Below are 27,229 nucleotides of genomic sequence, written 5' to 3'. Positions count from 1 at the left end.
TGCAAGTTTTAATTTAAAAATGAAGTGTATGTGTGTGGGGGGGTTCTCCTAAGTTATTTTCCAGCTATTTCCTCCCCATTCAAGTCAATCCCTTCACCTTCTGTCACTGGACAAATATTTGCTGAACTCCTACTATGCGTCAGAAACAGTGTTAGATGCTGTCAGAGTCAGACACTGAACAAGACAAAATACATAACATGATTATAGATCCTAACAGATACCCTGAATTATGCGACGAGGTGGTGCCCCCAGTTACTAACCAACTATAGTCTGGGGCCTGGCTTGGGTAAGGAGAAAAATCAGGCTAAAAGAAGGGGCCGGGCGACTAAGTTCTTTCCAGTGTCTCTTTAGAGATTGGCTGGGAATGACCTAAAGAAGGGAGAGGCTGCAAAGCGGGAGATAATTCTTTCTAGGAAAAGGAGAGGGGAGAGAGGCCTCCGCTGCGGGGTGTCCGCCGTCGGACACGGAGGCTAAGGAGGTGGCGACAGGGGCGGAAGGGTCCCCGTGGCCGACTCTCGTTACCTTGCCTCGGGTGCAGCCTGTCCTTGCGCACGGCCGCCGCGGCATCTGGGCTCCCCATCTCGGCCAGGTCTCGCACCAGGAGCGTTAGCAGTGTGGCCCAGGATACAAACTGCATGGTGCTCCCCACCCCTCCCCCGCCGTCCCCACCCCTCCTCCCCTCCTGCCCTCCTTGGCTACGAGGCTGCGGCTGCGGAGAGCGCGTGGAGCCCGGTGCCCGCCGCCAACTTTTGACTTCAGGAGTCGCTGAGGTCTCGCGGCGAGGGTCCCGTCTGCGCTCGGCTGAGCAACGCCGCCGCCTGCCGAGAGCTGAGCCGCTCGGGCCGCAGGAGGAGTCGAAGGAGCAGGAGGAGGAGGAGGACTGGGGCTCGGCTGCTTGGCCGCATAATGTCCAAGGAGCCGGCAGGAGAAAGCGCGGAACGTGCGCTCCGAGGCGCGCCGGGCGCCCTGTGCTGGCGGGGATAGCGGAGCGGCTTCTTGAATGGGGGGCTGGGGGCGGAGGGGGGGGGCGCTACTCAAATACTCAGGTCCCCGCCTCTCAGAGAGGGGAGGAGAAAGCGGAGAGAGTGGGGACCGCCTCCTGCCACTCGGCTCCTCGGCTGCCGTGCGGTACTTGCTGCTCGCAGCGTCGCCAGGAGCGCAGGGGCGCCGAGTGCGGTCCGCCATCTCCCCGGGACGGGCTTTTCTGAGACTTCCTGCCCTAGGGAGTCAGAGCAGAGAACGTTCTCCCCCTTTCCTGGCGCTCTCAGTCTCTCTCCCGTATCGTCTCTTTCTCCCTTCGGAATCTCTTCTCTCCCTCGCCCTGTCAGTCTGTTCTCTGCCCCCTTTCCCGCTTGTGGTCTCTTCTCCCCGTCCCACCGTGCACCTCTCTAGTTCCCGCATCTCCCCCATCCCTTTTATCTTTCTACACGTCCCCATCTCTCTCTCTCCTCTTTCTGAATTTCTGTCCCTGTCTCCTTTTGGTTTCTTACGAGTGAAAGTGGCCCAGTGCAGGAGCGCTTTCTCGTAGGATAGTTTCTCTCTAGGGAGGGGATTTGGCTTCGGAGCTCCGCTCTTGGCTTCACCGCCCCAGGTCAAGAGTTTTAGAGCTGGGGTTCTTATCTGGCAGTTCAGGATGTGTTTCAAATTCATGGTCTCCTCAAAGTTTCCCAAAGCTTTTCAGTTGTGCTTGCCCCAACCTCAGACCCATCGAGAGAGTGTCTATAGCTTTCTGTAGGTCTCCGGCCCAAAAAAGGTTAAGAACTGCTCTGGGCAGCAAGAGGAGGCGGGGCTTTCGGCGCCCCCAAGTGCCTCGGGTTTTAGAGATATGGGCAGCTGGGGAGTGTGAGAGGGGACTGTCATTGACTCGAGGGGAAGCACCAGTGCCTGCAGAGATTTCTCAACCACTTCCTCTTGCTTTTTGCCAGAGAGATGCTTGGGACAGCTTAAGGCTGACACTTTAAACTATACCTACCTCTGACTTGGGATGCATATTTTAAAGTCGGAAATTCTGCCAGAGAGGGATGGTGTGTATGTATGTGTGTGTGTGCGCGCGCGCGCGCGTGTGTGTGTGTGTGTGTGTGTGTGTGAGAGAGAGAGAGAGAGGTGTTTAATCCCGGATGTTTTTGAACAATTTCTGTGAAAAATGAATATTTGCCCCAAAGTCCAGAACCAGAGTTCTCTGTTGCTTGAAAGGCTGGCACTCAGGGATGAAAACACCAAAGACTGCCTACACGGGGTGGGGGATGGGGTGGGGAAGGGGGTGACTAAAGCAATATAACTGTCCACTACTCTGGAAATATTAATGTAAATATTTTTCCTGATACAGGGAGAAATGACTTGCCAAGAATAGAATTTCCTAAAGAAGTGGTTAACCCAAACAGACCAATGTTGCCTTGACTGGAATTTATGATTGGTGCATACAATGTAAAGACGGCAAAATAGAAACACCTGTTAAGCGCACAATCAGATTTTTAAAGAGTAATATTTACAACTTTTTCTTAAACCTTCAAGGTATTGACTAAAAGACATTTCTTCTAATACACAATCTTTCTTTTCATTATGTAGTAAAAATTCCTCACAATCACAGTGTCTGAGGTTTGCTGACAGTTTAGCAGGAAACAGAAAAACATCAAGAAATCAAACTCTTAGCTGATTCCTATGGAAAATATTCTAGGACTGCCACTATAAAATTACTCAAAAATATAGCACGTTGCAGTATTTCCCATTAAACAATTTTACTCTTTTTCACTTTGAATCCCTCCCATAAAGAACTTAACAGTGTAGCAATTCTTATATGTAAGGGTAGAGGTTTCATTGTGTGCTCTTTCTCCATCACTTTCTTTCTAGGACTTGGCATTAAGGGATGAACTTTGTTTGTGGTTCTTTAACATTGCTCCTGATACAAATAACCATCTCTACAGCTGACAGGGAGTAAAAATACAAAGTTTCTCTTGGAACTTCCTGAGGTGATCAGGAGTCTGGCTTTCTGAATTTCTCATCCTCAGGGAGTTTATTCACCCTTTCTTAAGGGTTACTAGCTTACCTCTGAATTTACATCTATAAACAAGTCTTAAAAACAAAAATCTTAGGAAGATATTTGCAATCATAATAAATAGGACAACTGAGCTAGCTTACTAAATAATTCAAGTCAAAATCTTTTTTCTGAATAATAATGATGATGATAATCAACTTTGAGAACCATGTGCTACCCCTTGCGCATTTGATACAACATTTAATTTTTACAGCAGCTCTATGAGACAGGCAGGATAGTAATTCCATTTTACAGATAAGGATATTGAGGTTGAAAGAGGTAAAATGATTTGACAAGGGTCCCCTAACTAGTAAGTAAGAGATATGGCTCAAATTCAGTTTCAGTGCTTTAGTCTAAGTTCATAATTATCACACATATTTATCAATGTTTTGATAATTATCATAATTATCAATGATTTACTCATGTATAATGAGTAAGTCATTGATCTGAAATGCTGCCAAGTTTTGGGGGGTTGGTTTGGGTGGAGGTGGCTAAAATCATCAAGAGAATTGCCTCAATTGTCTTTGCTATGTATGACATATCTTTGGCTCTCTTACTCCATTTTCTATTGTTGAGTATTTTGTGATAATCTTAATTATCTCACTGACACTTCAGGATGTTTCTCAGTATCTAGTATGGGTCTGGCACATAGTAGGAATGCAAGAAATATTTATTGAATGAATGAATAAATATAAACCTCTATTTTGTTTCAGCAATCCTAAAGTGACTTTATCATATTTATAAGAAGGCAATTATCGAATTAATGTACATAAATATATGTGATATAAATAAATAATATAAATAAATGATAAAACATTTTATACTTGGTATCCTTTAAAGGAATCTTTGTCACCAAGTTTTTGACTGGAAACTGACTGGAATAACTGTTTAGAAAAGAATCACAGTTAATATGATTTTGTTTTATATTTTTGGCACATCCATTAAAAATTATGTGCAAATTAAAATGTATGTGTACTGAGCCTCAAAACAACCAATTAAAATGTAAATTATAAAAGAAAACATATGTGTATGCAGTTTGGAAGTTGATTCTATATATAGGAATATATAAACATACCCGAATGCAGGAGGGGAGACTGGATTCTGTAATAACTAGCCCCCTACAGAAGTCTTCTCTGAAGGAAGAACATCTTGTTGAAGTCACGTGGAGTTAAGGGAAGGACAGATTTTAGCCCATTTTCTTTTCCCAGGCTTTACTGGAATTGAATGTTATTGTAGATTAAATGGGAGGCTTCTGTGGATGTGTCTTCATGAAAATTAAATCTCAAAGGAGTGATGATGCAGATGAGTCACTGGGGAGAGATAGTCTGGTCAACAGAAATGTGAAAGATGACATCACAAATGACTTCACAGAACACCAGTGAAAACAGCAGGAAGGAGATATGAAGCAAAGCCATCTCTTTCCACAGAAAGGGAAAACCCACACCCAAATAAGAGGCAGACACCAGGAGGCAGAAATAAAATGAACTGTTTCCTGAGTAGTCAGCAGTAAATGGCTTCAGGAATAGGTAAGTCCACGGTACTGGGTAGCATGTGTGCGTGTGTGGTCAGTCATGTCCAATTCTTTGTGACCCCGCCAGGCTCCTCCGTCTGTGGGATTTTCTAGGTAAGTTTACTGGAGTGGGTTGCCATTTTCCTACTCGAGGGGATCTTCCTGACCCAGGGATGGAACCCACATTTCCTGCATCTCGTGCCTTGCAGGCACATTCTTCACCACTGAGCCACTGGTGGTAACTGCAGGAGACTGCCTGCAATGCAGGAGACTCAGGTTCAATTGCTGGGTCAGGAAGATACCCTGGAGAAGGAGATGGCAACCCACTTTAGTATTCTTACCTGGGAATTCCCATGGACAGAGGAGCCTGGTGGGCTACAGTCTATGGGGTCGCAAAAGAGTTGGACATGACTTAGCAACTAAACTACCACCATAGCAGTTCTGCTGTCTGGGTTCTGCTCTATTTTACATAGGATGAAAATTAGACTCTGCAAAGTTAAATGACCTAAAGCAGCATTACAGAGCTAGAATGTGCTGAATTGGGATTTAATCAGGAATCAGTTTACCTGCAAAACTTGTTACCTCCATAAATAAAAGCAGCTTAGTGACAGAAAGATGGTCATCTAATTGTTTCTGACCATTCAGCCTTTATACCTGGCCTGATGAGTATGATCTGTAAGAGCATCCCATCTTTTCATTTGAAAGCTAAATCTACAGTTCTAAATAACTCCTCTTGAGCCTACATGGAATGTCCCAGTCTGGTCTTTATGATGTTCCCAGACTAGCTCATGGCATTTTACAAAGTTACTTACGTATTAGGTGTTCCTTTCCTACTTATCATTCCAGAAGACCATACTTTAGCTAATACCCAGGCCATGGAGCCCCAAGTGAACCCCACCAACAATTGCTTGAGACTCCTTGGGCCTCAGATCCTTATTTTGCCCCCTTCAGTATCTGTAGAATGAGACCTCCAGACCAGGGGTTTCAACATCATAACTACAAATGATTCAGAAGTGCTCAGATCCAAACCACTCTTAAACTGAAGCCAAGTTATAAAGCAATGCAGTGTGTGCACATACAATTTCACCATTTCCTGGAAGTCCACATTCAACACAGACAGTTGCTACCCTTGCTAGCATGGAATCTGACAATGCTCGGATTGTTGGGAGATGTACCAGGATGCTATATGCCTCCTGAAATCTGAACTTCTTCTGCCCTACTTTGTTTCACCCCTTTTGTCTTGTTGGTGTTTGGTATTATTTGTTAGACTTTGAACTACATGAGGGAAACAGCAAATCGATCACCATCCTCACTGTATCTCCTTGGTGCTACCTAATAGGCACTCAATAAATATTTCTTAAATGAATGAGATTACAATTACTGAAAGTTGTTTCTAGTTTTCAGAGCCAGTATTTCCTTTAATTTGCAAAAGTCATTTTCTTTCTCTTACTCTCTGTCTCACACACACACAAAGACACACATGCATGCACACACACGGAACTCCAGGAATGATGGAGGTAATCTCTATTTCTCATGGTATCATTACTCCTAGGAGAAAAATCCTGCTTTAATTAGAATCTTATCATGATTATTACTTTCTAGAGTAGAAATTTCCAGAGCTAGGTTTTCTCCAATGCCTACTTTAGGATTATGAGCATAGAAAGTAACAGCACATTTTCTGTATCCTTTCCACATCCTGAAAAGACAGTTATAATCACAGTTGCTTGCTTCAAAGGGGTGCTGTAAAAATGAATGGACCAAGGTGCTGGTTTAGTGGCTGGCACAGAGGAATTGATCTCTAAACATCCAAATCTGCACTCTCACCTGCGGACTAACCCACCTACTAGTTAGGAAGAGTCAGAGAAGGCAATGGCAACACACTTCAGTACCCTTGCCTGGAAAATCCCATGGACAGAGGAGCCTGGTAGGCTGCAGTCCATGGAGTCGCTAAGAGTCGGACACGACTGAGCGACTTCACTTTCACTTTTCACTTTCATGCATTGGAGAAGGAAATGGCAACCCACTCCAATGTTCTTGCCTGGAGAATCCCAGAGACGGGGGAGCCTGGTGGGCTGCCGTCTATGGGGTCATACAGAGTCAGACACGACTGAAGCGACTTAGCAGCAGCAGCAGCAGCAGTTAGGAAGAGTGGCTCCCGACTCAGTTTGACAGAGAACAGTGATAGCCACCAAGCACTCCTTCCCCTGTTAACCTCCTTCTAATCCCATCACCAGTTTATGGGGTGTTTTTTTTGTTTGTTTTGTTTTTTACTGAAAGCTACCCAGCAACTCAGTGGTAAAGAATCCGCCAGAAGGAGACTCTGAAGATGCAAGTTCGATCCCTGGGTTGGGACTATCCCCTAGAGAAAGAAATAACAACTCACTCCAATATTTTTGCCTGGGAAATCCCATGGACAGAGGAGTCTGGTGGGCTATAGTTCATGGGGTCGCAAAGAGTTGGACAGCCAAAGTTGGACATGACTGAGCACACACATATGCATGCTACACTTCTACTGGAAAAAAAATATGTCATGTGCATGGTTATATTTCACTGACTGTATTTCTTCACATTCATCCTTGCTTTAGCTACCCTTTCAAAACTTTTTTTTTTTTCATTTTTAAACAGCTTTACTCCTTCTTTCTTATATTCTACTTCAGTTCAGTTCAGTTCAGTTCAGTTGCTTAGTCATGTCCAACTCTTTGCGACTCCATGGACTGCAGCACGTCAGGCTTCCCTGTCCTCCTTCACCATATCTCAGAGCTTGCTCAAATTCATGTCCAGTGAGTTGGTGATGCCATCCAACCATCTCATCCTCTGTTACCCCTCTTGTCTTCCTGCCTTCAATCTTGCCCAGCATCAGGGTCTTTTCCAATGACTCAGCTCTTCACATCAGGTGACCAAAGTATTGGAGCTTCAGTTTCAGCACCAGTCCTTCCAATGAATATTCAGGACTGATTTCCTTTAGGATTGTCTGGTTTGATCTCCTTGCTGTCCAAGGGACTCTCAGCAGTCTTCTCCAGCACCACAGTTTAAAAGCATCAATTCTTCGGTGGTCAGTTTTCTTTATGGTCCAACTCTCACATCCATACATGACTACTGGAAAAACCATAGCTTTAACTATATGGACCTTTGTCGACAAAGTAATATCTCTAATTTTAAATATGCTGTCTAGGTTGGTCATAGCTTTTCTTCCAAGGAGCAAGCATCTTCTAATTTTGTGGTTGCACTCACTGTCCACGGAGATTTTGGAGCCCAAGAAGATAAAGTCTGTCACTTTTCCCACTTTTTCCCCATCTATTTGCCATGAAGTGATGGGGCCAGATGCCATGATCTTCGTTTTATGATAGTTGAGTTTTAAGTCAGCTTTTTCACTCTCACTTTCATCAAGAGGCTCTTTAGTTCTTCGTTCTCTGCCATAAGGGTGGTATCTGCGTATCTGAGGTTATTGATATTTCTCCCGGCAATCTTGATTCCAGCTTGAGCTTCATCCACCCCAGAATTTTGCATGATGTACTCTGCATATAAGTTAAATAAACAGGATGACAATATACAGCCTTAACGTACTCCTTTCCCAATTTGGAACCAATCTGTTGTTCCAAGTCCGGTTCTAACTGTTGCTTCTTGACCTGCATACATATTCCTCAGGAGACATTTAAGGTGGCCAGGTATTCCAATCTCTTGAAGAATTTTCCAGTTTGTTGTGATCTACACAGTGGTGGCTCAGCTGGTAAAGAATCCGCCTGCAATATGGGAGACATGGGCTCAATCCCTGGGTTGGGAAGATCCCCTGGAGAAGGGAACAGCTATCCACTCCAGTATTCTGGCCTGGAGAATTCCATGAATTGTATAGTCCATGGGGTTGCAAAGAGTCAGACATGACTGAGTGACTTTCATGTTCCCATTCACACAGTCAAAGGCTTTGGTGTAATCAATAAAGCAGAAGTAGATGTTTTTCTGGAATTCTTTTGCTTTTTCGATGAACCAACAGATGTTGGCAATTTGATCTCTGGTTCCTCTGCCTTTTCTAAATCCAGCTTGAACATCTGGTAGTTCATGGTTCACATACTGTTGAAGCCTGGCTTGGAGAATTCTTTTATTTTTATTTTTTAAATTAGTTTATTTATCTATTTTTTAACTTTACAATATTGTATTGGTTTTGCCATACAGTGACATGAATCTGCCATGGGTGTACATGGCTTGGAGAATTTTGAGCATTACTTTACTAGCATGTAAGATGAGTGCAATTGTGTGGTAGTTTGAGCATTCTTGGGCATTGCCTTTCTTTGAGATTGAAATGAAAACTGACCTTTTCCAGTCCTGTGGCCACTGCTGAGCTTTCCAAATTTGCTGGCATATTGAGTGCAGCACTTTCACAGCATCATCTTTTAGGACTTGAAATAGCTCAACTGGAATTCCATCACCTCCACTAGCTTTGTTCATAGTGATGTTTCCTAAAATCCACTTGACTTCGAATTCCAGGATGTCTGACTCTAGGTGAGTGATCACACCATCATGGTTATCTGAGTCATGAAGATCATTTTTGTATAGTTCTTCTGTATATTCTTGCCACCTCTTCTTAGTATCTTCTGCTTCTGTTAGGTCCATACCATTTCTGTCCTTAATTGTGCCCATCTTTGCATGAAATATCCCCTTGGTATCTCTAATTTTGCTGAAGAGCTCTCTAGTCTTTTCCATTCTATTGTTTTTCCTCTATTTCTTTGCACTGATCACTCAGGAAGGCTTTCTTATCTCTCCTTGCTATTATTTGGAACTCTGCATTCAGAAGGATATATATATCTTTTCATTTCTCCTTTGCCTGCTTAAATAAGTCCAATTCAGCATTTTTTTTCAAACACTGGATTTTCTTTATCTGGCAGAATATTTTACATAACCAAAACATTAGCCAGAACCTGATTTTCCCACTGAATGAACAGTTTAAAAATGTTTTTATATGGTAGAAAATATGTACATATGCAAAAATGTAATTTCCTCTGCCAGAAGATGTTTAATAGGCTGTCTATTGTAAAGGTATTAATCATAATAATGGTTAACCTTTGTGATGACTTACTACTTCAACTAACAATGGATAAGGTTGTAGTCAATTCTTCTGACAACCCAATTAAATAGGAATGCCATGAGCTCAACTTTGGAGAGGAAGAAATAAACACACAGAGAGGATAAGTAATCAGCTCAAAGTTACACAGCTAGCGAGTAGCTAAATGGGCCTTCAAAGGTAGACTTTCTGATTTCAAGGCCTGTATTCTTAAACCACGGGCTTCCCTGGGGTCTCAGTGGTAAAGAATCTGTCTGCCAATACAGGAGTCAGGGGTTTGATCTCTGGGTCAGGAAGATTCCCTGGAGGAGGCAATGGCAACCCACTCTAGTATTCTTGCCTGGAAAATTCCATGGTCAGAGGAGCCTGGCGGGCTATAGTCCCAAAAGGTCGCAGAAGAGTCAGACACAACTTAGTGACTAAACAACAACAGCAAAGCTTAAAATAGCATAAAGTTTGATGGTGAAGAACACAATCTCAAAGAATAGAAATCTAGACGCTAGAAAAAATTCAGATACCAGTCCAGCCAGGCCTATAGAGGGTCTGGTTTAGGGAGTCAGTCACAAATGGTGAGGCTTCTGGATATGGGTCCAACTAGGGTTGATGAAGACAATGCTTTTCCAACACCCAGACCAGTGGCCTACTTGTAAGACTGAGCCTTGTGAACACTGCTCTTCTTCAGTGGTCTCAGAGCAACAATCATCCTTATAAACTCTCATGGCCCTCAGTTCAGCTCGGTATCTTTGTGTTATTCAGTCTCTACTATGGTCCTTGCTATTAAAATAGCATATGGCCAGAAGGCCTGCCTTCTAGTTATAAAGTGGTTCAGGATTTGAATTCCCTGTGAGCTTATGTGGAAGCCTGCTACAAAGAAGGTCCTCAAAGAACTTTTCAAAATATCTCAGCTATTGTGACTACCAAGGACAATGGAGAGGGGCTAGAGGCAGGAATAAATAATTTCATTTTTTACTTAATGTGGAAAAACACAGATGCATTACATGCAACAGATTGACATGGTAATGAGATTATGTGACATCAAATCAGTGCCAGTTGGAAATGGTATATTCACCATGCACTGTCTTTGTATTAACTGGCACCAATAACAGAAAATAGGTTGCTTCCTGAAATGTAAGCCTGGCAATTAGCACCTTGTCAAGTCCCTATCAGAAGCTGACACAAAGAAAAATGTTTTTTTTTCCCCCCACTTAAAAACAGGTCTGACAGTACATATCAGGGAAATTCATGGCAAGCATAACTGGAATAAAGTTTAGCTACTGTTGGGCTCTGTGCTAGAGATGCAGTTACAAAGAGCAATACTTTGGATGTATAATTTTTTTCTGGGCACTTACCACAGTGGTGCCTGAATTCCAATTACAGTCAGCAACACAAATTCACCCACATACATTTTTTAAATCAGCATTTCTTATTTTGTGCTGATTATTCAGTTCATTAATGCTGACTACAAATCTGGACCTCATGGAACTTATATTTGCTCTAAGCACCTTTTCTGACAGAGCAGAGGTAGACAAATGACTCCCTGAATGGTGACTTTGGTCCTCGTGTCCAGGAGGGATAAAGGTCCTAATAATTGAAAACAGACATAATTCAAGATCCTGTCCTCCCAACTTCACTGATCAGGTGGAAAGGGAAAAGAAACATCAAGAAACAGTAAATCCAATGAAATATTGGGCAATTATTTCGGAGTCAGAAAGAGCAGTATGTTTTAACATAAACATGTCCAAGGTGTATTATAAAGTAAATGAGTCACAGTGTTGTTTGTGTAATTGGCTCCTAAAAACAAAATAAAAGAGCAAAATCTCAACCTGAACAGGATCTGCATAGGAAAAAAAGTCTAGAAAGAGGGATTTACATCATGCTATAACCATATGACTGTGATCTCTGACACCGGAATTATGGAGATCTTTCATACTTATTACATTTCAGTGATACCCACTCCTGCATTATCTGCCTTTTTTAGTAATAAGGATATATTACTTCCTTAATTAGAACAATATTTTTAAAAAATAAGGAGATAATATATAAAGAAAATACAGTGTTATCACTACCCTCAGGGAGAAGTTTTTTCATACATTATGCATAATGGTAGCTTTTTCTGTAACATTCAGTATGTATTTCACTATTTGAAAAGAACCTCATATATACTGTGTATATGTGATCAAACACTAAGAAGAGATTTCTGATAGCTAAGTCAGGTTTTTGAATAAAATTTGACAGGAGCTTGTAATATAGTACGTCAAGGCTGTATATTGTCACCCTGCTTATTTAACTTATATGAAGAGTACATCATGAGAAATGCTGGGCTGGAAGAAACACAAGCTGGAATCAACATTGCTGGGAGAAATATCAATAACCTCAGATATGCGGATGACACCACCCTTATGGCAGAAAGTGAAGAAGAACTAAAGAGCCTCTTGATGAAAGTGAAAGAGGAGAGTGAAAAAGTTGGCTTAAAGCTCAACGTTCAGAAAACTAAGATCATGGCATCTGGTCCCATCACTTCATGGGAAATAGATGGGGAAACAGTGTCAGACTTTGTTTTTTTGGGCTCCAAAATCACTGCTGATGGTGATTGCAGCCATGAAATTAAAAGACGCTTGCTCCTTGGAAGGAAGGTTGTGACAAACCTAGATAGTATATTTAAAAGCCAAGACATTACTTTGCCAACAAAGGTCCATCTAGTCAAGGCTATGGTTTTCCAGTGGTCATGTATGGATGTGAGAGTTGGACAGTGAAGAAGGCTGAGTGCCAAAGAATTGATGCTTTTGAACTGTGATGTTGGAGAAGACTCTTGAGAGTCCCTTGGACTGCAAGGAGATCCAACCAGTCCATCCTAAAGGAGATCAGTCCTGGGTGTTCATTGGAAGGACTGATGTTGAAGCTGAAACTCCAATACTTTGGCCACCTCATGCAAAGAGTCGACTCATTGGAAAAGACCCTAATGCTGGGAAAGATTGGGGGCAGGAGAAGGGGACGACAGAGGATGAGATGGTTGGGTGGCATCACCGACTTGATGGACATGGGTTTGGGTAGACTCCGGGAGTTGGTAATGGACAGGGAGGCCTGGCGTGCTGCGATCCATGGGGTCGCAAAGAGTCGGACATGACTGAGCGACTGAACTGAACTGAACTATGATTTACATAGAAATAGAAGTGTTTGATATACAGTAACTGTGGAATTAAACATGATTGGAGAACAATTATTGAGTCTCAGGAAAAAGTAGATGCTTACTCAGCCTCTGACTATATAAACAAGGAAGACATTTATTTATTAAAAAAATATTTATTGAACACCTACTATGTACCAGGAAGACAGTTATTTATTAAAAAAATATTTATTGAACACCTACTATGTACCATGCAGTTTGCAGATAACACAGGAGCTCACAGTCCAGTGGGGAAGAGAAACACAAACTAAGTAAATAGGTGAACAAGTATATTAATTACGCACGGTTCTTTGTAGAGGTGAACAAGTATATTAATTACGCACGGTTCTTTGTAGAGGAGATTAAAAGGCAGATAGTTGAGATTAGGTGGACAGAGAAAGGCTCTTTGAGATGTGCTAGATAAATGTAAGCCTTTGGCCATCTGACGCGAAGAGCCGACTCATTGGAAAAGACCTTGATGCTGGGAAAGATTGAAAGCAGGAGGAGAAGGGGGTGACAGAGGACGAAATGGATCGATGGCATCACCTGCTCAATGAACATGAGTTTGAGCAAACTTCGGGAAACAAAGAAGGACAGGGAAGCCTGGTTTGCTGCAGTCTATGGGGTCACAAAGAGTCAGGCACGACTTAGCAGCTGAACAACAACATAAATAGATATTAAGAAGGAGCCATCCCTTTAAAGAACAAGCAGAAAAATATTCTGGGCGGAGAGAACAGCAGGAGAATGTCTGAGACAGTGAAAGAAGTAGAAGGGTTTCAGAACCCAAAGAGGCCCTTGTGGTTGCAGTTCTGTGAATGAGGGAGAGGAGATGGAGAGTGGGGCTGTGAGTGAGTAAGACAGGAGCCAGGTGATACGGGACCTTTCAGGTATGGAGTTTGTATTTTACTCTAAATGTGAGGGCAAGACAGAAAATCGTTAGGCAAGGAGATGGCAAGACACTCCTTTCATTATGAAAAAAAATGCCTCTGGTTGCTGTGTGGATGATGGGATCTAGGAGGCTACTGTGTTGTTCAAATGAGGATGAAGGTGGCTTTAACTAGGGTGTGGGAGTGGAGGTGGCAGGATTTAGATACTGAGAAAGTGTATTTTAAACAGGACATGGTGAAGGATGTTATCACAGGGATGAGAAGGGAGGACGTCAAGAATGAGTCCCAAAGTGATTATGCAGAAATTGCCGCCTTTGATATATATATATATATATATATATATACATATTTTACAACCAGAGAGAGAATATAAAAGAATTAAAATTCACATACAATAGCAACAAATCACTGGGGATAGAAATAACAAGGAGTGTGCAATGCCTATATGAATACTACTTTAAAACACTAATGAAGACTTCAGAGGAGATGTGAATAGATGGAAAATCACCACATTCTTAGGATGACTGAGTGTCACTAAGGTGCCCATTCTCCCTAAGACAGTTTATAAAATTACTGGAAACACTATAAATGCCAACAATTTGTTTCTGTTATTTTCCTTTTGTTTGAGACAAAACTGAACCAAACTTCACTTGAGAACATAAATAAAAAACAGCTTGGAAATTTGTGAAAATGAGTTATGTGTAGATTCTAGTAATAATACCAAATATTACCATTCTCTGATCAAAGAATAAAACTTTCCTTTGCTTCTGAACCTAAATAAATAAAACCTTCACAAAATTATTAACCAAAAGTATACCAAATATCAAAATATAATGGAATGCCTCAGTAAATAAATACAGTTATACTGGATTATGAATGAACAGAAAAACCAATGGAAGAGACTAGAAAATCCAGCTGAGAGAATTTAGCTTCTGATAGAGATAGTTTCTGAAATTGATTGGGAAAACTTGGACTAGTCACTATGCAGTGCTAGAATGACTCGGTAGCTATGTGGTTTAAAAAATCTTTTTAATAATAAAACTATTTTAAAGTTGGTGGTGAAGATGTGGAGAAAAGGGAACCCTTGTACACTGTTGGTAGGAATGTAAATTGATGTAGCCACTGGGGAAAACAGTTGGAAGTTTCTCAAAAATTAAGAAAGACCCAGCGATTCCACTCCTGGGTGTATATCCTAAAAAACTTCCACCAATTCAAAAAGATAATGCACTCCAATATTTATAGCTACTTTACTTACAGTTACTAAGGCATGGGAACAAGCTAAGTGTCCATCAGCAGATGAATGGATAAAGAAGATGTGGTGTGTTTATACATACATACACGCAATGGAACACCACTTGGCAAGGTGGGAGTGGCGTGGGGAGCACTGGAGGTGTAGGGATGCACCTAGAGGTATGTCAGTGGGGCAGTTGGCATTCAGGAGAGGAGTCGAGGTAAGAATAAGGATGTCTTCTCCATGATTACAGAGTCAGGGAAAGACACGAGGACAGCGGTTCTCAAATTTGATTTACTATGCTTCTCAATCATCTGAAGGGCTTACCAAAACTATACTACAGGATCCCATCCTCCAATTTCTGGTTTAGTAGTTCTAAAGGGCCAAGCCCAAGAATTCATTCTTCTAATAAAGCCCATGGAGTGCTATTACTGCTGGCTAGGCACCGAACTCACCGAACCAATGGCCCAAGGCAATGAGTCTCCATTGTAGCCTCCTATTAGTATCAGACAGAAAGCTAAGGAAAAAATGAAACATTATCTGGGATCCACTGCATTGCAGACCAGTCAAGTCAGAACCTCTGGAAAGTAGGTCTGGGCACTGGTAAATTTCAAAAACTCCCCAGTTGATTCTAATGTAAGCCTGGGAAGAGAGCTTCTGACAAAGGGGAAAGACACACTGGAGAAACAAGAGAAGGCCAAGAAGGAAGACCTTAGGTTGCTTGCTTTGAAATGACCTGGAGGCAAAGAGGAATCAACCAAGAGACTGAGAAGTGAACAAGTGGCAAGCAGTCACTAGCTGGCAGCCTCTGTGCTGGGTTCTGGCAAAACAGATACAAATAAGACCTACGCAGCCTTCAAAGAGCTTCCTCAGAGGGAAGAACCAAGCAGCTCTTTTAAAGAAGCAGTGGCATCATCTATCCATTTCTTGAGTGTGTCTTGGAGAAATACTTGCTTCCAAGTCTAAGAATGCACATCAAGGCTACTCATGGCAGCACTGTTTGTTGTACTGAAAAATTGGAGACAGCCTGTCTTTAGTAGAAGGATGGCTACATTATAGAAAGTGGTGCATTTATATGACAGAACCCTGCACAGCAATTCAAAGGAGAGAACCAGGTAGACAGTAATTGGCAAGATCACAAAAAAACACTGTTGAAGGGCAGAAAGCAAGCTGCAGCATGATGTGCGTATCATTTACATGAAAAACAACATGCATAGATGTATTTGGAAAAAGATATATAAAAAGAGGGCTGGAAGGATGCATTCAATTCATACCTGGAGAAAGGGAGAGGGGAAAAATTTGAGGGTGATGGGTAGAGGGACTTTAGATTTCTCATGCTATTAAAATTAAGACTTTTGATAAATGGACATATTTAATTTCCTCGATGTTGTACTAATTTAAATTTTTAAAAGTCATTTACAGAAGTTGGTAATTAGTAGCACACCTAAAGTTAATGTATGCATGCAGTTTAGAATTTTACTTTATGTGGGATTTTGACATAGCACTCTTGGTATCCCTCTCCTGATTTCGGGCTAATTGGAAATCTTCACTGACCACATGAAGGATTATCTCCCAACCTATTTCCTAAACTGAGAAAAGGGCAGAAACTATAACTTCAAAGGGAAAACGCCATTGCCTGCCTGTTACTTTTCTCTGAATTTTTCTGCCAAAGAAGCATGTTTGAAATAACATTTCAAAGATACAGACAACTTTCTTCCCCAGAGCCCTGCCTGGCAGATATTCTAGTTATTCAATCAAGGGGCTGTCCTGGAATGCAACTCTAAAAAGGCAACTGAGATTTTTATTCTGCAGGCCTCTGACTCTTAAATAGCAGGTAAACAATGCTGGGAGATTCTGGAGATAAAGATTTGGAAATCTACAGAAGTACACATTAGCCAGACCATATCTGTGTCTTTCTAGACAAATGGGTACCTCGGAGCTACCTGTGTTGACAAACGTCATTGTGTCTCTGGGAAGCAATGACTTTTAAATCCTTAGATACTCATTTTCAGAGTCAGAAGACAATCTCTTTATGTACGTTCCAAGAAAGCAGGGACCGTATCTGCATCATTGTCATTGTGTCTCCAGTGTCTAGCATACAGTGCTTGGCGTACAGTAGATGCTCAGTAAATATTTGTGGAATGAATGAAGCCACATAACAGAAAGATAAAAACCAAATCAGGGATGAATTCTATATAATCTTGAGTGAAAGAAACCAGACACAGAAAAGTGCATCCTACATTTTCCATGTATATATTGTTAAATACAGACACAATTAATTGGTGGTGAAAGAAAACAGTTACTTTGGTGGCGGGTAGTGCGTTGGAAGGACACAGTGGGAGCTTCTGGGAAGCTAGTTATGTTCTATTGCTTGACCTTGGTGGTGGTTACAGGAATGTGTTCATTTGGTAAAAATTAAGTTATATAATGGTGTGCTATATATTGTGCACTTTGCTGTATGCATGTTATTATTTTTTTTAAGTTTACACAACTGAAGCAACTTGGCATGCATGCAAACTAAAAGAAAGTGACTTTTTCCATTAAAGAAGTCAGTGTTAAATAAAGGTATGTTAACTGGGGTTTTGAAGTTTTAATCCTTTATGTCGTAAATCATGTCATCCCTGGAAAATTATTTTCTATCCCTAAACAATTTTCACCTTGTATTTCTGAAGAGGAGATATGTAACATCACCTCCAAAGCTTAAAAGCTTAGCTTGCCGTTGTCTAAGCTATTTGCTTTTCCTTATCAGAATTCAGCTGATGGTAAAACAGCTGCTGCAGGACTAGAGGCAATTCTGCTATTAGGTTTTTAGCACCCATTCTTCTTCCTGCCCTTAGTCTTTTGACCTCTTGAACAGAGGAATAAAACTAGAAACTTCAGAGATGAGCAATCTGGGGTAAATATATGACAGTTCCCACCATTTAATAACCACCAGACTTACTAAATTTTCTAATTTTTTTCTTTGCTTTCTCTTATTCTTTTTTCTTTTAAAGATAATAATAAGAAAGACATTACAAAAGTCCTTGAACCTAGTAATTCAAAAGTTTAACTTAAACACATTTCCTTTTTGTTGTTGTTCAGACGCTAGGTCATGTCCAACTCTCTACGACCCAATGAATGCATCATGCCAGGCTTCCCTGTCCTTCACTATCTCCTGGAGTTTGCTCAAACTCATGACCACTGAGTCCATTATGGCATTCAACCATCCCATCCTCTGTTACTTCCTTCTCCTCCTGCCCTCAATCTTCCCCAGCATCAGATTTTATTTTCTTGGGTTCCAAAATCACTGTGGACAGCCACAAAATTAAAAGATGACTGCTCTTTTCCAATGAGTTGGGTCTTCACATCAGGTGGCCAAAGTATTGGAGCTTCAGCACTAATGAATATTCAGAGTTGACTTCCTTTAGGATTGACTGATTTGATCTCCTTGCTGTCCAAGGGTCTCTCAAGACTTCTGCAGCTCCACAATTAGAAAGCATCAGTTCTTCAGTGCTCAGCCATTTTTGTGGTCCAACTCTTAATCTGTACATGACTACTGGAAAAACCATAGCTTTGACTACACAGATCTTTGTTGGCAAAGTGATGTCTCTGTTTTTTAATACACTGTCTAGATTTATCATAGCTTTTCTTCCAAGGAGCAATCATCTTTTAATTTCACGGCTGTCCACAGTGATTTTGGAGCCCAAGAAAATAAGATTTGTCACTTTTTCCCCATCTATCTGCCATAAGGTGATAGGATCAGATGCCATGATCTTCGTTTTTTGAATGTTAGGTTTTAAGCCAGCTTTTTCACTCTCCTCTTTCACCCTAATCAAGAGGCTCTTTAGTTCCTCTTTGCTTTCTGCCATTAGAATGGTGTCATCTGCATATCTGAGGTTGTTGATACTTCTCCAGCAATCTTGATTCCAGCTTGTGATTCATTCAGCCTGGCATTTCCCATGATGTACTCTGCATATAAATTAAATAGGCAGGGTGACAACATACAGCCTTGATGTACTCCTTTCCAATTTGGAACTAGTTCATTGTTGTTTCATGTCTGGTTCTAACTCTTGCTTCTTGACCTGCATACAGGTTTCTCAGGAAGCAGTTAAAGTGGTCTGGTATTCCCATCTCCTGAAGAATTTTCCACAGTTTGTTGTAATTTGCACAGTCAAAGACCTAGTGTAGTCAATGAAGCAAAAGTAGATGTTGTTTTGGAATTCCCTTGCTTTTTCTATGATCCAACAGATGTCGGGAATATGATCTCAGGTTCCTCTGCCTTTTCTAAACCCAGCTTGTTCATCTGGAAATCCAGGGTTCATGTACTGTTCAACAGACTCTCTTGAAGAATTTTGAGCACTGCCTTGCTAGCATGTGAAATGAGCACAAATGTACTGTAGCCTGAACATTCTTTGGCATTGCCCTTCTTTGGGATTGGAATGAAAACTGACCTTTTCCAGTCCTGTGGCCACTGCTGAGTTTTCCAAATTTGCCAGCATATGGAATGCAGCACTTTAACAGCATCATCTTTTAGGATTTGAAATAGCTCAACTGGAATTCCATCACCTCCACTAGCTTTGTTCATAGTAATGCTTCCTAAGGCCCACTTGACTTCACACTCCAGGATGTCTGACTCTAGGTGAGTGCCCACACCACTGTGGTTATCTGGGTCACTAAGATCCTTTTTGTATAGTTCTTCTGCGTATCCTTGCCACCTCTTCTTAATCTCTTCTGCTTCAGTTAGGTCCTTGCTATTTCTGTTCTTTACTGTGCCCATGTTTGATGAAATGTTCCCTAGATATCTCCAATTTTTTGAAAAGATTTCTAGTCTTTCCCATTCTGTTGTTTTCCTCTATTTCTCTGCATTGTTCACTTAAAAAGGCTTTCTTATCTCTCCTTGCTACTCTCTGAAACTCTGCATTCATTTGCCTTTCTCCTTTGCCTTTTCCTTCTCCTCTTTTGTCAGCTATTCCCTTGTACATGTATAAAGTAAAGGAATTACAAGGTAACTGACAGATACATTGTCTGTTACAGCAAAAAGTTAAAGGCAACTGAACTGTCCATCAAAAGTGAACTTGTAAAATACATGCATGCGTGCTCAGTTGTGTCTGACTCTTTGAGGCCTCATGGACTGTAGCCCACTAGCCTCCTCTCTCTATGGGACTTTCCAGGCAAGAATACTAGAGTGGGTTATCATTTCCTCCTCCAGGGGAATCTTCCCGACCCAGGAATCAAACCCACATCTCCCACATTGGCGGGTAGATTCTTTACCACTGGGCCACCTGGGAAGCCCTTTAAAATATATAGCATTTGACAATAGAAAAGTATGCGACCTTAGAAAAGAATGAAGAGGCTACATTCCTGATATATAGACAAGTGCAAGGTATAGTCAGTATGTATAGTCTGCTACAATTTATGAACACATAGGTGATTTCTTGAAGAATACACAAGAAACTGTTAATACTGGTGGCACCCAGAGGGGGATGGTGTACATGGGCAAGGGAGAGACTCCCCCAGATATCTTTTGGTTCCAGTGACATTTAAACTATACTATATATTGTCTCATTGACAGAAAAGAACAAAACTCCATAAAGCAATCATCCTTCAATTAAAAAATAAATAAATTTTAAAAAGCAAAGAATAAAATAAATTTTTAAAAGCATAAATAATATTTTTGGCAATGGTTTTTGAAGAAAGCCCTGATTTTGCAAAAGATGTAGAACAAAGGCCCAGTCTCATGCATTGCTGGAAGGGGAAAATGGGATAACCTAACAGGAAGGCAGTTTGCCAAAAAGACATTTTAAAACCTTTCAAATTTTCCTTTTAATTACATATTTCTACTCCTAGCAATTTATTTTAAAGAATGTAACTATAACTATTAAGGTGCTGGTGAAAGACACTGAAGAAGACAGAAATAAATGGGAAGACAGTCCATGTTTATAGAATTACTATTGTTAAGGTAATCATACTACTCAAAGCAATCTACTGATGCAGCGCAACCTCTATCAAAATCTAAGTGATTTTTTCAAAGGAATAGAACAAATGATCCTAAAATTTGTATGAAACCATAAAAAAAGCCCAAATAGCCAAAGCAGTAAAGGTGAAAGAACTGAAAGAAAGACAAAGAAAATAAAAAGTGGAAAGAAGTGAAAGACAAACAAAGCTGGAGGCATCTCACTTCCTGATTTTAAACTACCGAATATAATACAAGTAATCAAAACAGTGTGTACTGGCATAAAAATAGACACTTAGATCAATGGAATGGAACAGAGAACCCAGAAAGTGACACATGTACAGATAATCAATTAGTTTATGAAAAAGGAGCAAAGAATATGCAATGGGGAGAGGATGGTCTCCTCAGTAAATGGTGATGGGAAAAAAAGAAAGGCATGTGCAAAAGAATGAAATTGGAACCCCTATCTTATACCACACACACACACACACACACACACACACACACACACCCCTACCTAAAACTAGATTAATGACTTGACTATAAGACCTGATTCCATAAAACTCCTAGAAGAAAACAGAGGCAGTAAGCTCCTTGACACTGGCCTTGGCAATGATTTTTTAGACCTGAAATCAAAAGCAAAGCCAACAAAAACAAAAATAAACAAGTGCAACTACATAAAATTGAAAATTTTCTCCACAATAGAAAAAAAAACTTTAACAAAATGAAAGGCAACCTACAGAATGGAAGAAAATATTTACAAATAATGTATCTGATAAGGGATTAATACCCATAATACATAAAGAACTCATAGAACTCAATTACAAAAGGAGCAAAGAAAGAAACACAATCCAACTGAAAAATGAGCAGAGGAGGTATTTTTATATCTTTATATCTGAATAGGTATTTTTCCAAAGAAGACATACAGATGGGCGACAGTTACATGAAAAGGTGCTTGATGTCAGTAACAAGGAAATGCAAATAACAAATGCAAATGACAAGTGAATGCAAATCAAAACCACACTGAGGTATCACCACACACCTGTTACAATGATTATTATAATTATTATATAATAATAATTATTATATGCATTATACTACCTTATTATAATAATGTATTAATAAAATCTTATAATACATTATTATTATAATGATTATTATTAAAATAGCAAGAAATAACAGGTATCAGGAAGGATATGGAGAAAAGGGAAATGCTGCACAACCCTGTTGGTGAGAATATAAATTGGTTCAGCCACAACAGAAAATAGTATGGAGACTCCTCAAAAAATTAAAAGTAAAATGAGCATACAATCTAGCAATTCCACTTTCAAAGTAAGTGAAAACACTCGAAAAGATATACATTCCCATGTTCAATGAACCATTATTTACAGTAACCAAGACATAGAAGTGCCCACAGATGGATGAATAGGTAAAGTTGTTATATATAATGTATATGTAGTATATTTATATATAATTTTATATATATATATATATAAAATTTAGCCATAAAAAAGAAAGCAATCATGCCATTTATGACAACATAGATGGACCTTGAGGCTATTATGCTAAGTGGAATAAGTTAGCTAGAAAAAAATGAATACCATACTATTTCACTTCTTTGTGGAATCTAAAAACAACAACAAAATAGCCCAAACTCACAGATGCAGAAAACAGATTGGTGGTTGCCAGATGAGAAAGATGGGGCTTGGGTACATGAGTGAAGTGAAAGTCACTCAGTCATGTTCGACTCTTTGTGACCCCAAGAAATACACAGTCCATGGAATTCTCCAGGCCAGATCACTTAAGTAGGTAGCCTTTCCCTTCTCCAGAGGATCTTCCCAACCCAGAGATCAAACTTGGGTAAAGAAGTAAATGTAGTCAAAAGGTACAAACTTTCAGTTATAAAATAAATAAGTCTAAGAGATGTTATGTACAGCACAGTACTATAGTTAATTAATATAGTGCATGCATGCTCACTTGCTTCAGTCATGTCTGACACTTTGAGACCCTATGGACTGTAGCTCACCAGGCTGAAATTAAACATCTTTTAATTTCATAACATTAGGGAGTAAAAAATATATAATATATATACAGCATATTATTTCTGATCAAAAATGCACCGATATCACTGTATATACATGTGGAAGTACACACATGTGTATAAAACCCACATTTAACACTTTCACTTTATATGACAGAATTATGGGAATTTTAATTTTCTATTCCTATTCTTAGGTGGATTTTCAAAAATAACTAGAGTATGCTTATATTTTAAACTAGAAATTTTACAATAAAAGAATGAGAATATTTTTAAAATGTGCTACAAATAAACCCTGGCAATGCAACGTGCAGTCCCAAAAGATTCAAATGCATACGTTGAAGGGCTGTATTACACTGAGGTTAATGAAGTGACAGAACCAAGACTGCTGTATAGATCAAGAGCCAATTGCCAGTCACTTTATATCTCAAGTTATACTGGAAGGGATGTTTTATCCTGCGTCGCTGTCTCCATGTGGCCCATGTGGATCACTTACACTGTGAGAATTATTTCATTCATACCAAACTATTTTAGTTCCTTTAGGAAGTAAGTGTCTATCTTTAAACAAAAATAATCTGAAGAATAAAATATGGCTGACATGATATAATGCTCTTTTAAATCACTTCTAATCAAATAGTATCATTTATTCTTTATTACCTATTTTTTTAATAAATTGAAGTGAGAGTCACATAATTTTAACTATTTCAAAGTGAAGAAGATAGTGGCATTAAGTGCATTCATAATGTCACACAATCACCACCTTTATCTAGTTCAAAAACATTTTCATTACCCCAAAATAAAGTTCCATACAAATTAAGTAAGGTACTCCCCATTTTTCTCTCCCTGCTGCCCTTGGCAACCACTAATCTGTATTCTTTCTCAACAGATTTACCTGGACATTTCATATAAATTTCATAGAAATCATACAATATGTGGCCTTAGTGACTGGCTTTTTTTCCCACAGCTATTTCAAGGATCATATGTATTATAGCATATAGCAGCATTCTATTCCTTTTTATTGCTGAATAATAGTTCATTGTTTGGATATACCACAATTTGTCCATCTCTCTGTGATGGACATTTGGTCTATTTCCATATTTTGGCTGTTATAAATAGAGCTACTATGAACACTTGTGAATATCTATTTGAATCTCTGGTTTTAATTCTTTTATGCCTAGACTTAGAATTGCTGGATCATACGTAATTGTTTCCTAAGAGCTGGACCATAAAGAAAGCTGAGTGTCAAGGAATTGATGCTTTCTATCTGTGGAGAAATATCAATAACCTCAGATATGCAGATGACACTATCCTTATGGCAGAAAGTGAAGAACTACTAAAGAGCCTCTTGATGAAAGTGAAAGAAGAGAGTGAAAAAGTGGCTTAAAGCTCAACATTCAGAAAACTAAGATCATGGCATCCGGTCCCAAATCTTCATGGCAGATAGATGGGGAAACAGTGGCTGACTTTATTTTTCTAGGCTCTAAAATCACTGCTGATGGTGACTGTAGCCATGAAATTAAAAGACGCTTACTCCTTGGAAGGAAAGTTATGACCAACCTAGATAGCATATTAAAAAGCAGAGACATTACTTTGCCAACAAAGGTCCGTCTAGTCAAGGCTATGGTTTTTCCAGTGGTCATGTATGGATGTGAGAGTTGGACTATAAAGAAAGTTGAGCGCCGAAGAATTGAACTGTGGTGTTGGAGAAGACTCTTGAGAGTCCCTTGGACTGCAAGGAGATGCAACCAGTCCATCCTAAAGGAGATCAGTCCTGTGTGTTCACTGGAAGGACTGATGTTGAAGCTGAAACTCCAGTACTTTGGCCACCTGATATGAAGAGCTGACTCATTGGAAAAGACCCTGATGCTGGGAAAGATTGAGGGCAGGAGGAGAAGGGGATGGCAGAGGATGAGATGGCTGGATGGCATCACTGACTCAATGGACATGGGTTTGGGTGGACTCAGGGAGTTGGTGATGGACAGGGAGGCCTGGCATGCTGTGGTTCATGGGGTCGCAAAGAGTCGGACACAACTGAGCGACTGAACTGAACTGAATTGATCTGTGGAGCTGGAGAAGACTCTTGAAAGTCCCTTTGACAGCAAGCAGATGAAACAAGTCAATACTAAAGGAAATCAGCCCCAAATATTCATTGGAAGAACTAATGCTGAAGCTGAAGCTCCAATACTTTGGCCACCTGATGCAAAGAGTCAGCTCACTAGAAAAGACCCAATGCTGGGAAAGACTGAGGACAAGAGGAGAAGGTGGTGACAGAGGATGAGGTGGTTGGATGGCATCATTGACTCAATGCAGATCAGTTTGAGCAAACTCCAGGCGATAGTGAGGAGGGAATCTGTGCTGCAATTCATGGGGTCGCAAAGAGTCGGACACAACTGAGTGACTGAACTGAACTGAACTGAACCTAGAGAAATATTATTTTCCGTTCTGTTAGTTCACAGTCAGATGATAACTTGGGTATATTTAAATGTTTGGGTATATTTGTTGTATTTGACATTATTATCAGAATAGCATTCTTATCATTCTTAGGGACGCATAATATTCTGTCGTATTCATAATAATTCATGAATTGATGACAAAATATTTAAGGTTCTCTTGGTAACCAAAACAAATTAAATCCAATAAACCATTCAACAGCCAGGCATTAAAGAAAAGCAGGAACGAACCAGGTGGTTCTGGGAATCATATGAGTCTATGGACTCTGCCTGAATACTTCAGTAAACTTGCCACTTCAATTCCAGTTTCTTTGTCTCACCTCCCATTTCAAACTCTTGGACCATAGTATCCTACTAGCTCAGCATGCATCAGTATCGACCTTTGCAGGGGATGCATAACTGCTCAACCCAGGTCTTCCTCTTCTGGACTCAGGTATTCTTTCCCCAGATGCCAGCAGTGTTACCTGCTCTCGACTGACTTCTTCCCCAGGACCTGTCCTTGACTAAAGATATCTTATTCACCCATTCACATTGCCTTCCATGAGGCAGCCTACATCCAGTGATGGGTGATGCAGGACAACTCTGAGGGATCCCTCCAGCTTAAGAGCTGCTTGTAAGATTGGCTAAAGCCTTTGCATGACTGTATCACAGTTCACTTTTCTCTATCAGTCCTGCTAACCTCACTTCTCCACGGGTACTGATGCCTAAAGTATATCCTGCACACTAGTATCTGAATGAGACCCCTTTCTCAGGAACCCCACATTAAAGTCTTTATTCCAGTCAGCACTGGTCCAGCCACTGAGGTAACATCATGGTATCTAAGACCAGCAACTGAGGATTTCAATGCTGGTCTCAGAAATGGAAAGGTTAACTTACGGTCTGCTATTGTGGAACATCAAAATGCTATAGAATTGTGCTCTTCCAGGAACACTGGAATGCACATCTTCTGTCATTTATTTTCTCATTTGAACAAATTCCTAAGAGTTAGATTATCATGACTCTTATGCACTTTTATGCTGCTTTCCAGAAGGATTCTGCCAATTAACAAAGCCACCAAAATGGGAGAGGATACTACTCAGAATTCTTAACACACCAATAACCAAACAGGGGATGGAGAGAGGTAATATCAGGTATACCAGGAAACCTGCCAGATGATTTAAATAAATCCACTATTGTCCCCTTTATCTCTAGTGATAATTAAAAAAAAAAAAAAAAACTTTATTTGAGCAATGGAAGCTGAGAATGAACACTGCATTTCCTAACTTGTCCCCTAACAGACATGTGACCAAATTCTGTGCACTGGAATGTGAGTAGTCAATGTGGAAAACTTGCATTGTGCCTTGAAAAGAAAGGGGGCATACATTTCACTTCCCCTTTCCTCTTTCTGTTGGCTAGAGTGAGATCATAATGTTAAGACATCTTGGACAATTAAAGATGTGAAAAAAATAGTGGGAATGGTAGAGCCACAAGAAAGAATGAACCTGAATCAGAGATGTTATGGAGCCACCATACCAGCCCCAGAATACCTAAGCCTTGGTTTCTTTTCACATGGGAGAGAAATAATAATCTTTCTGTTTAAGCCACTGATTTTATAGATCTCTAGACAGCAGCTGGATATGTATACCAACTACACACTCTTTCTTCTCACTTCATCTTCATGGTTATCCTTTGGCCATAGCTATTTGTGTCATTTTAGATATTAAGAAAGAGGAGATCACAAATAATAAGGAATTCAACCCTGAGTCATGTAGCAGTGAAGTCCAGATCAAATGTGAGTGTCTGATTAAAGCCTGAGTGTCTGATTTAAAACATTAAAGCCCATGTTTTCTCACTGTTCTTTTCCTGAAGAATTTATAGTTCTTTATAGGCTCTTAATTTTCAAATCTCTACCTTGCTGATTATATGATAAGATTTTATACACATTATAAATCATA

The 27,229-nt window shown here is 40.3% G+C and overlaps 2 protein-coding genes and 1 long non-coding RNA gene across 8 annotated transcripts in view; 2 read left to right on the top strand and 1 right to left on the bottom strand.

Annotated features, from left to right (window-relative positions):
* The window catches only part of ADAMTS9 (ADAM metallopeptidase with thrombospondin type 1 motif 9), a 164,716-nt gene extending 163,497 nt beyond the window's left edge, over window positions 1-1,219 (bottom strand). The window contains exon 1 of the mRNA XM_081524492.1: window positions 523-1,219. Within this exon, the coding sequence (XP_081380618.1) occupies window positions 523-637 (115 nt within the window). The 5' untranslated portion in view covers window positions 638-1,219. The remainder of the gene's footprint in view (window positions 1-522) is intronic.
* LOC145519792 (uncharacterized) overlaps window positions 1-27,229 on the top strand; it is a 256,509-nt gene that overhangs the window by 5,396 nt on the left and 223,884 nt on the right. The gene's annotated exons all lie outside the window — the stretch shown is intronic.
* Window positions 4,455-27,132, top strand: LOC145519804 (uncharacterized). Its single transcript, XR_014063936.1, has 2 exons — window positions 4,455-4,557; window positions 24,024-27,132. It is a non-coding gene; the product is annotated as an uncharacterized LOC145519804 (long non-coding RNA).

This window comes from Giraffa tippelskirchi, chromosome 9 (assembly GCF_054371585.1).
Source record: "Giraffa tippelskirchi isolate mGirTip1 chromosome 9, T2T-mGirTip1v1.2.pri, whole genome shotgun sequence".
In the NCBI taxonomy this organism is placed as follows: domain Eukaryota; kingdom Metazoa; phylum Chordata; class Mammalia; order Artiodactyla; family Giraffidae; genus Giraffa; species Giraffa tippelskirchi.
This window is presented reverse-complemented; position numbering and strand designations above follow the sequence as displayed.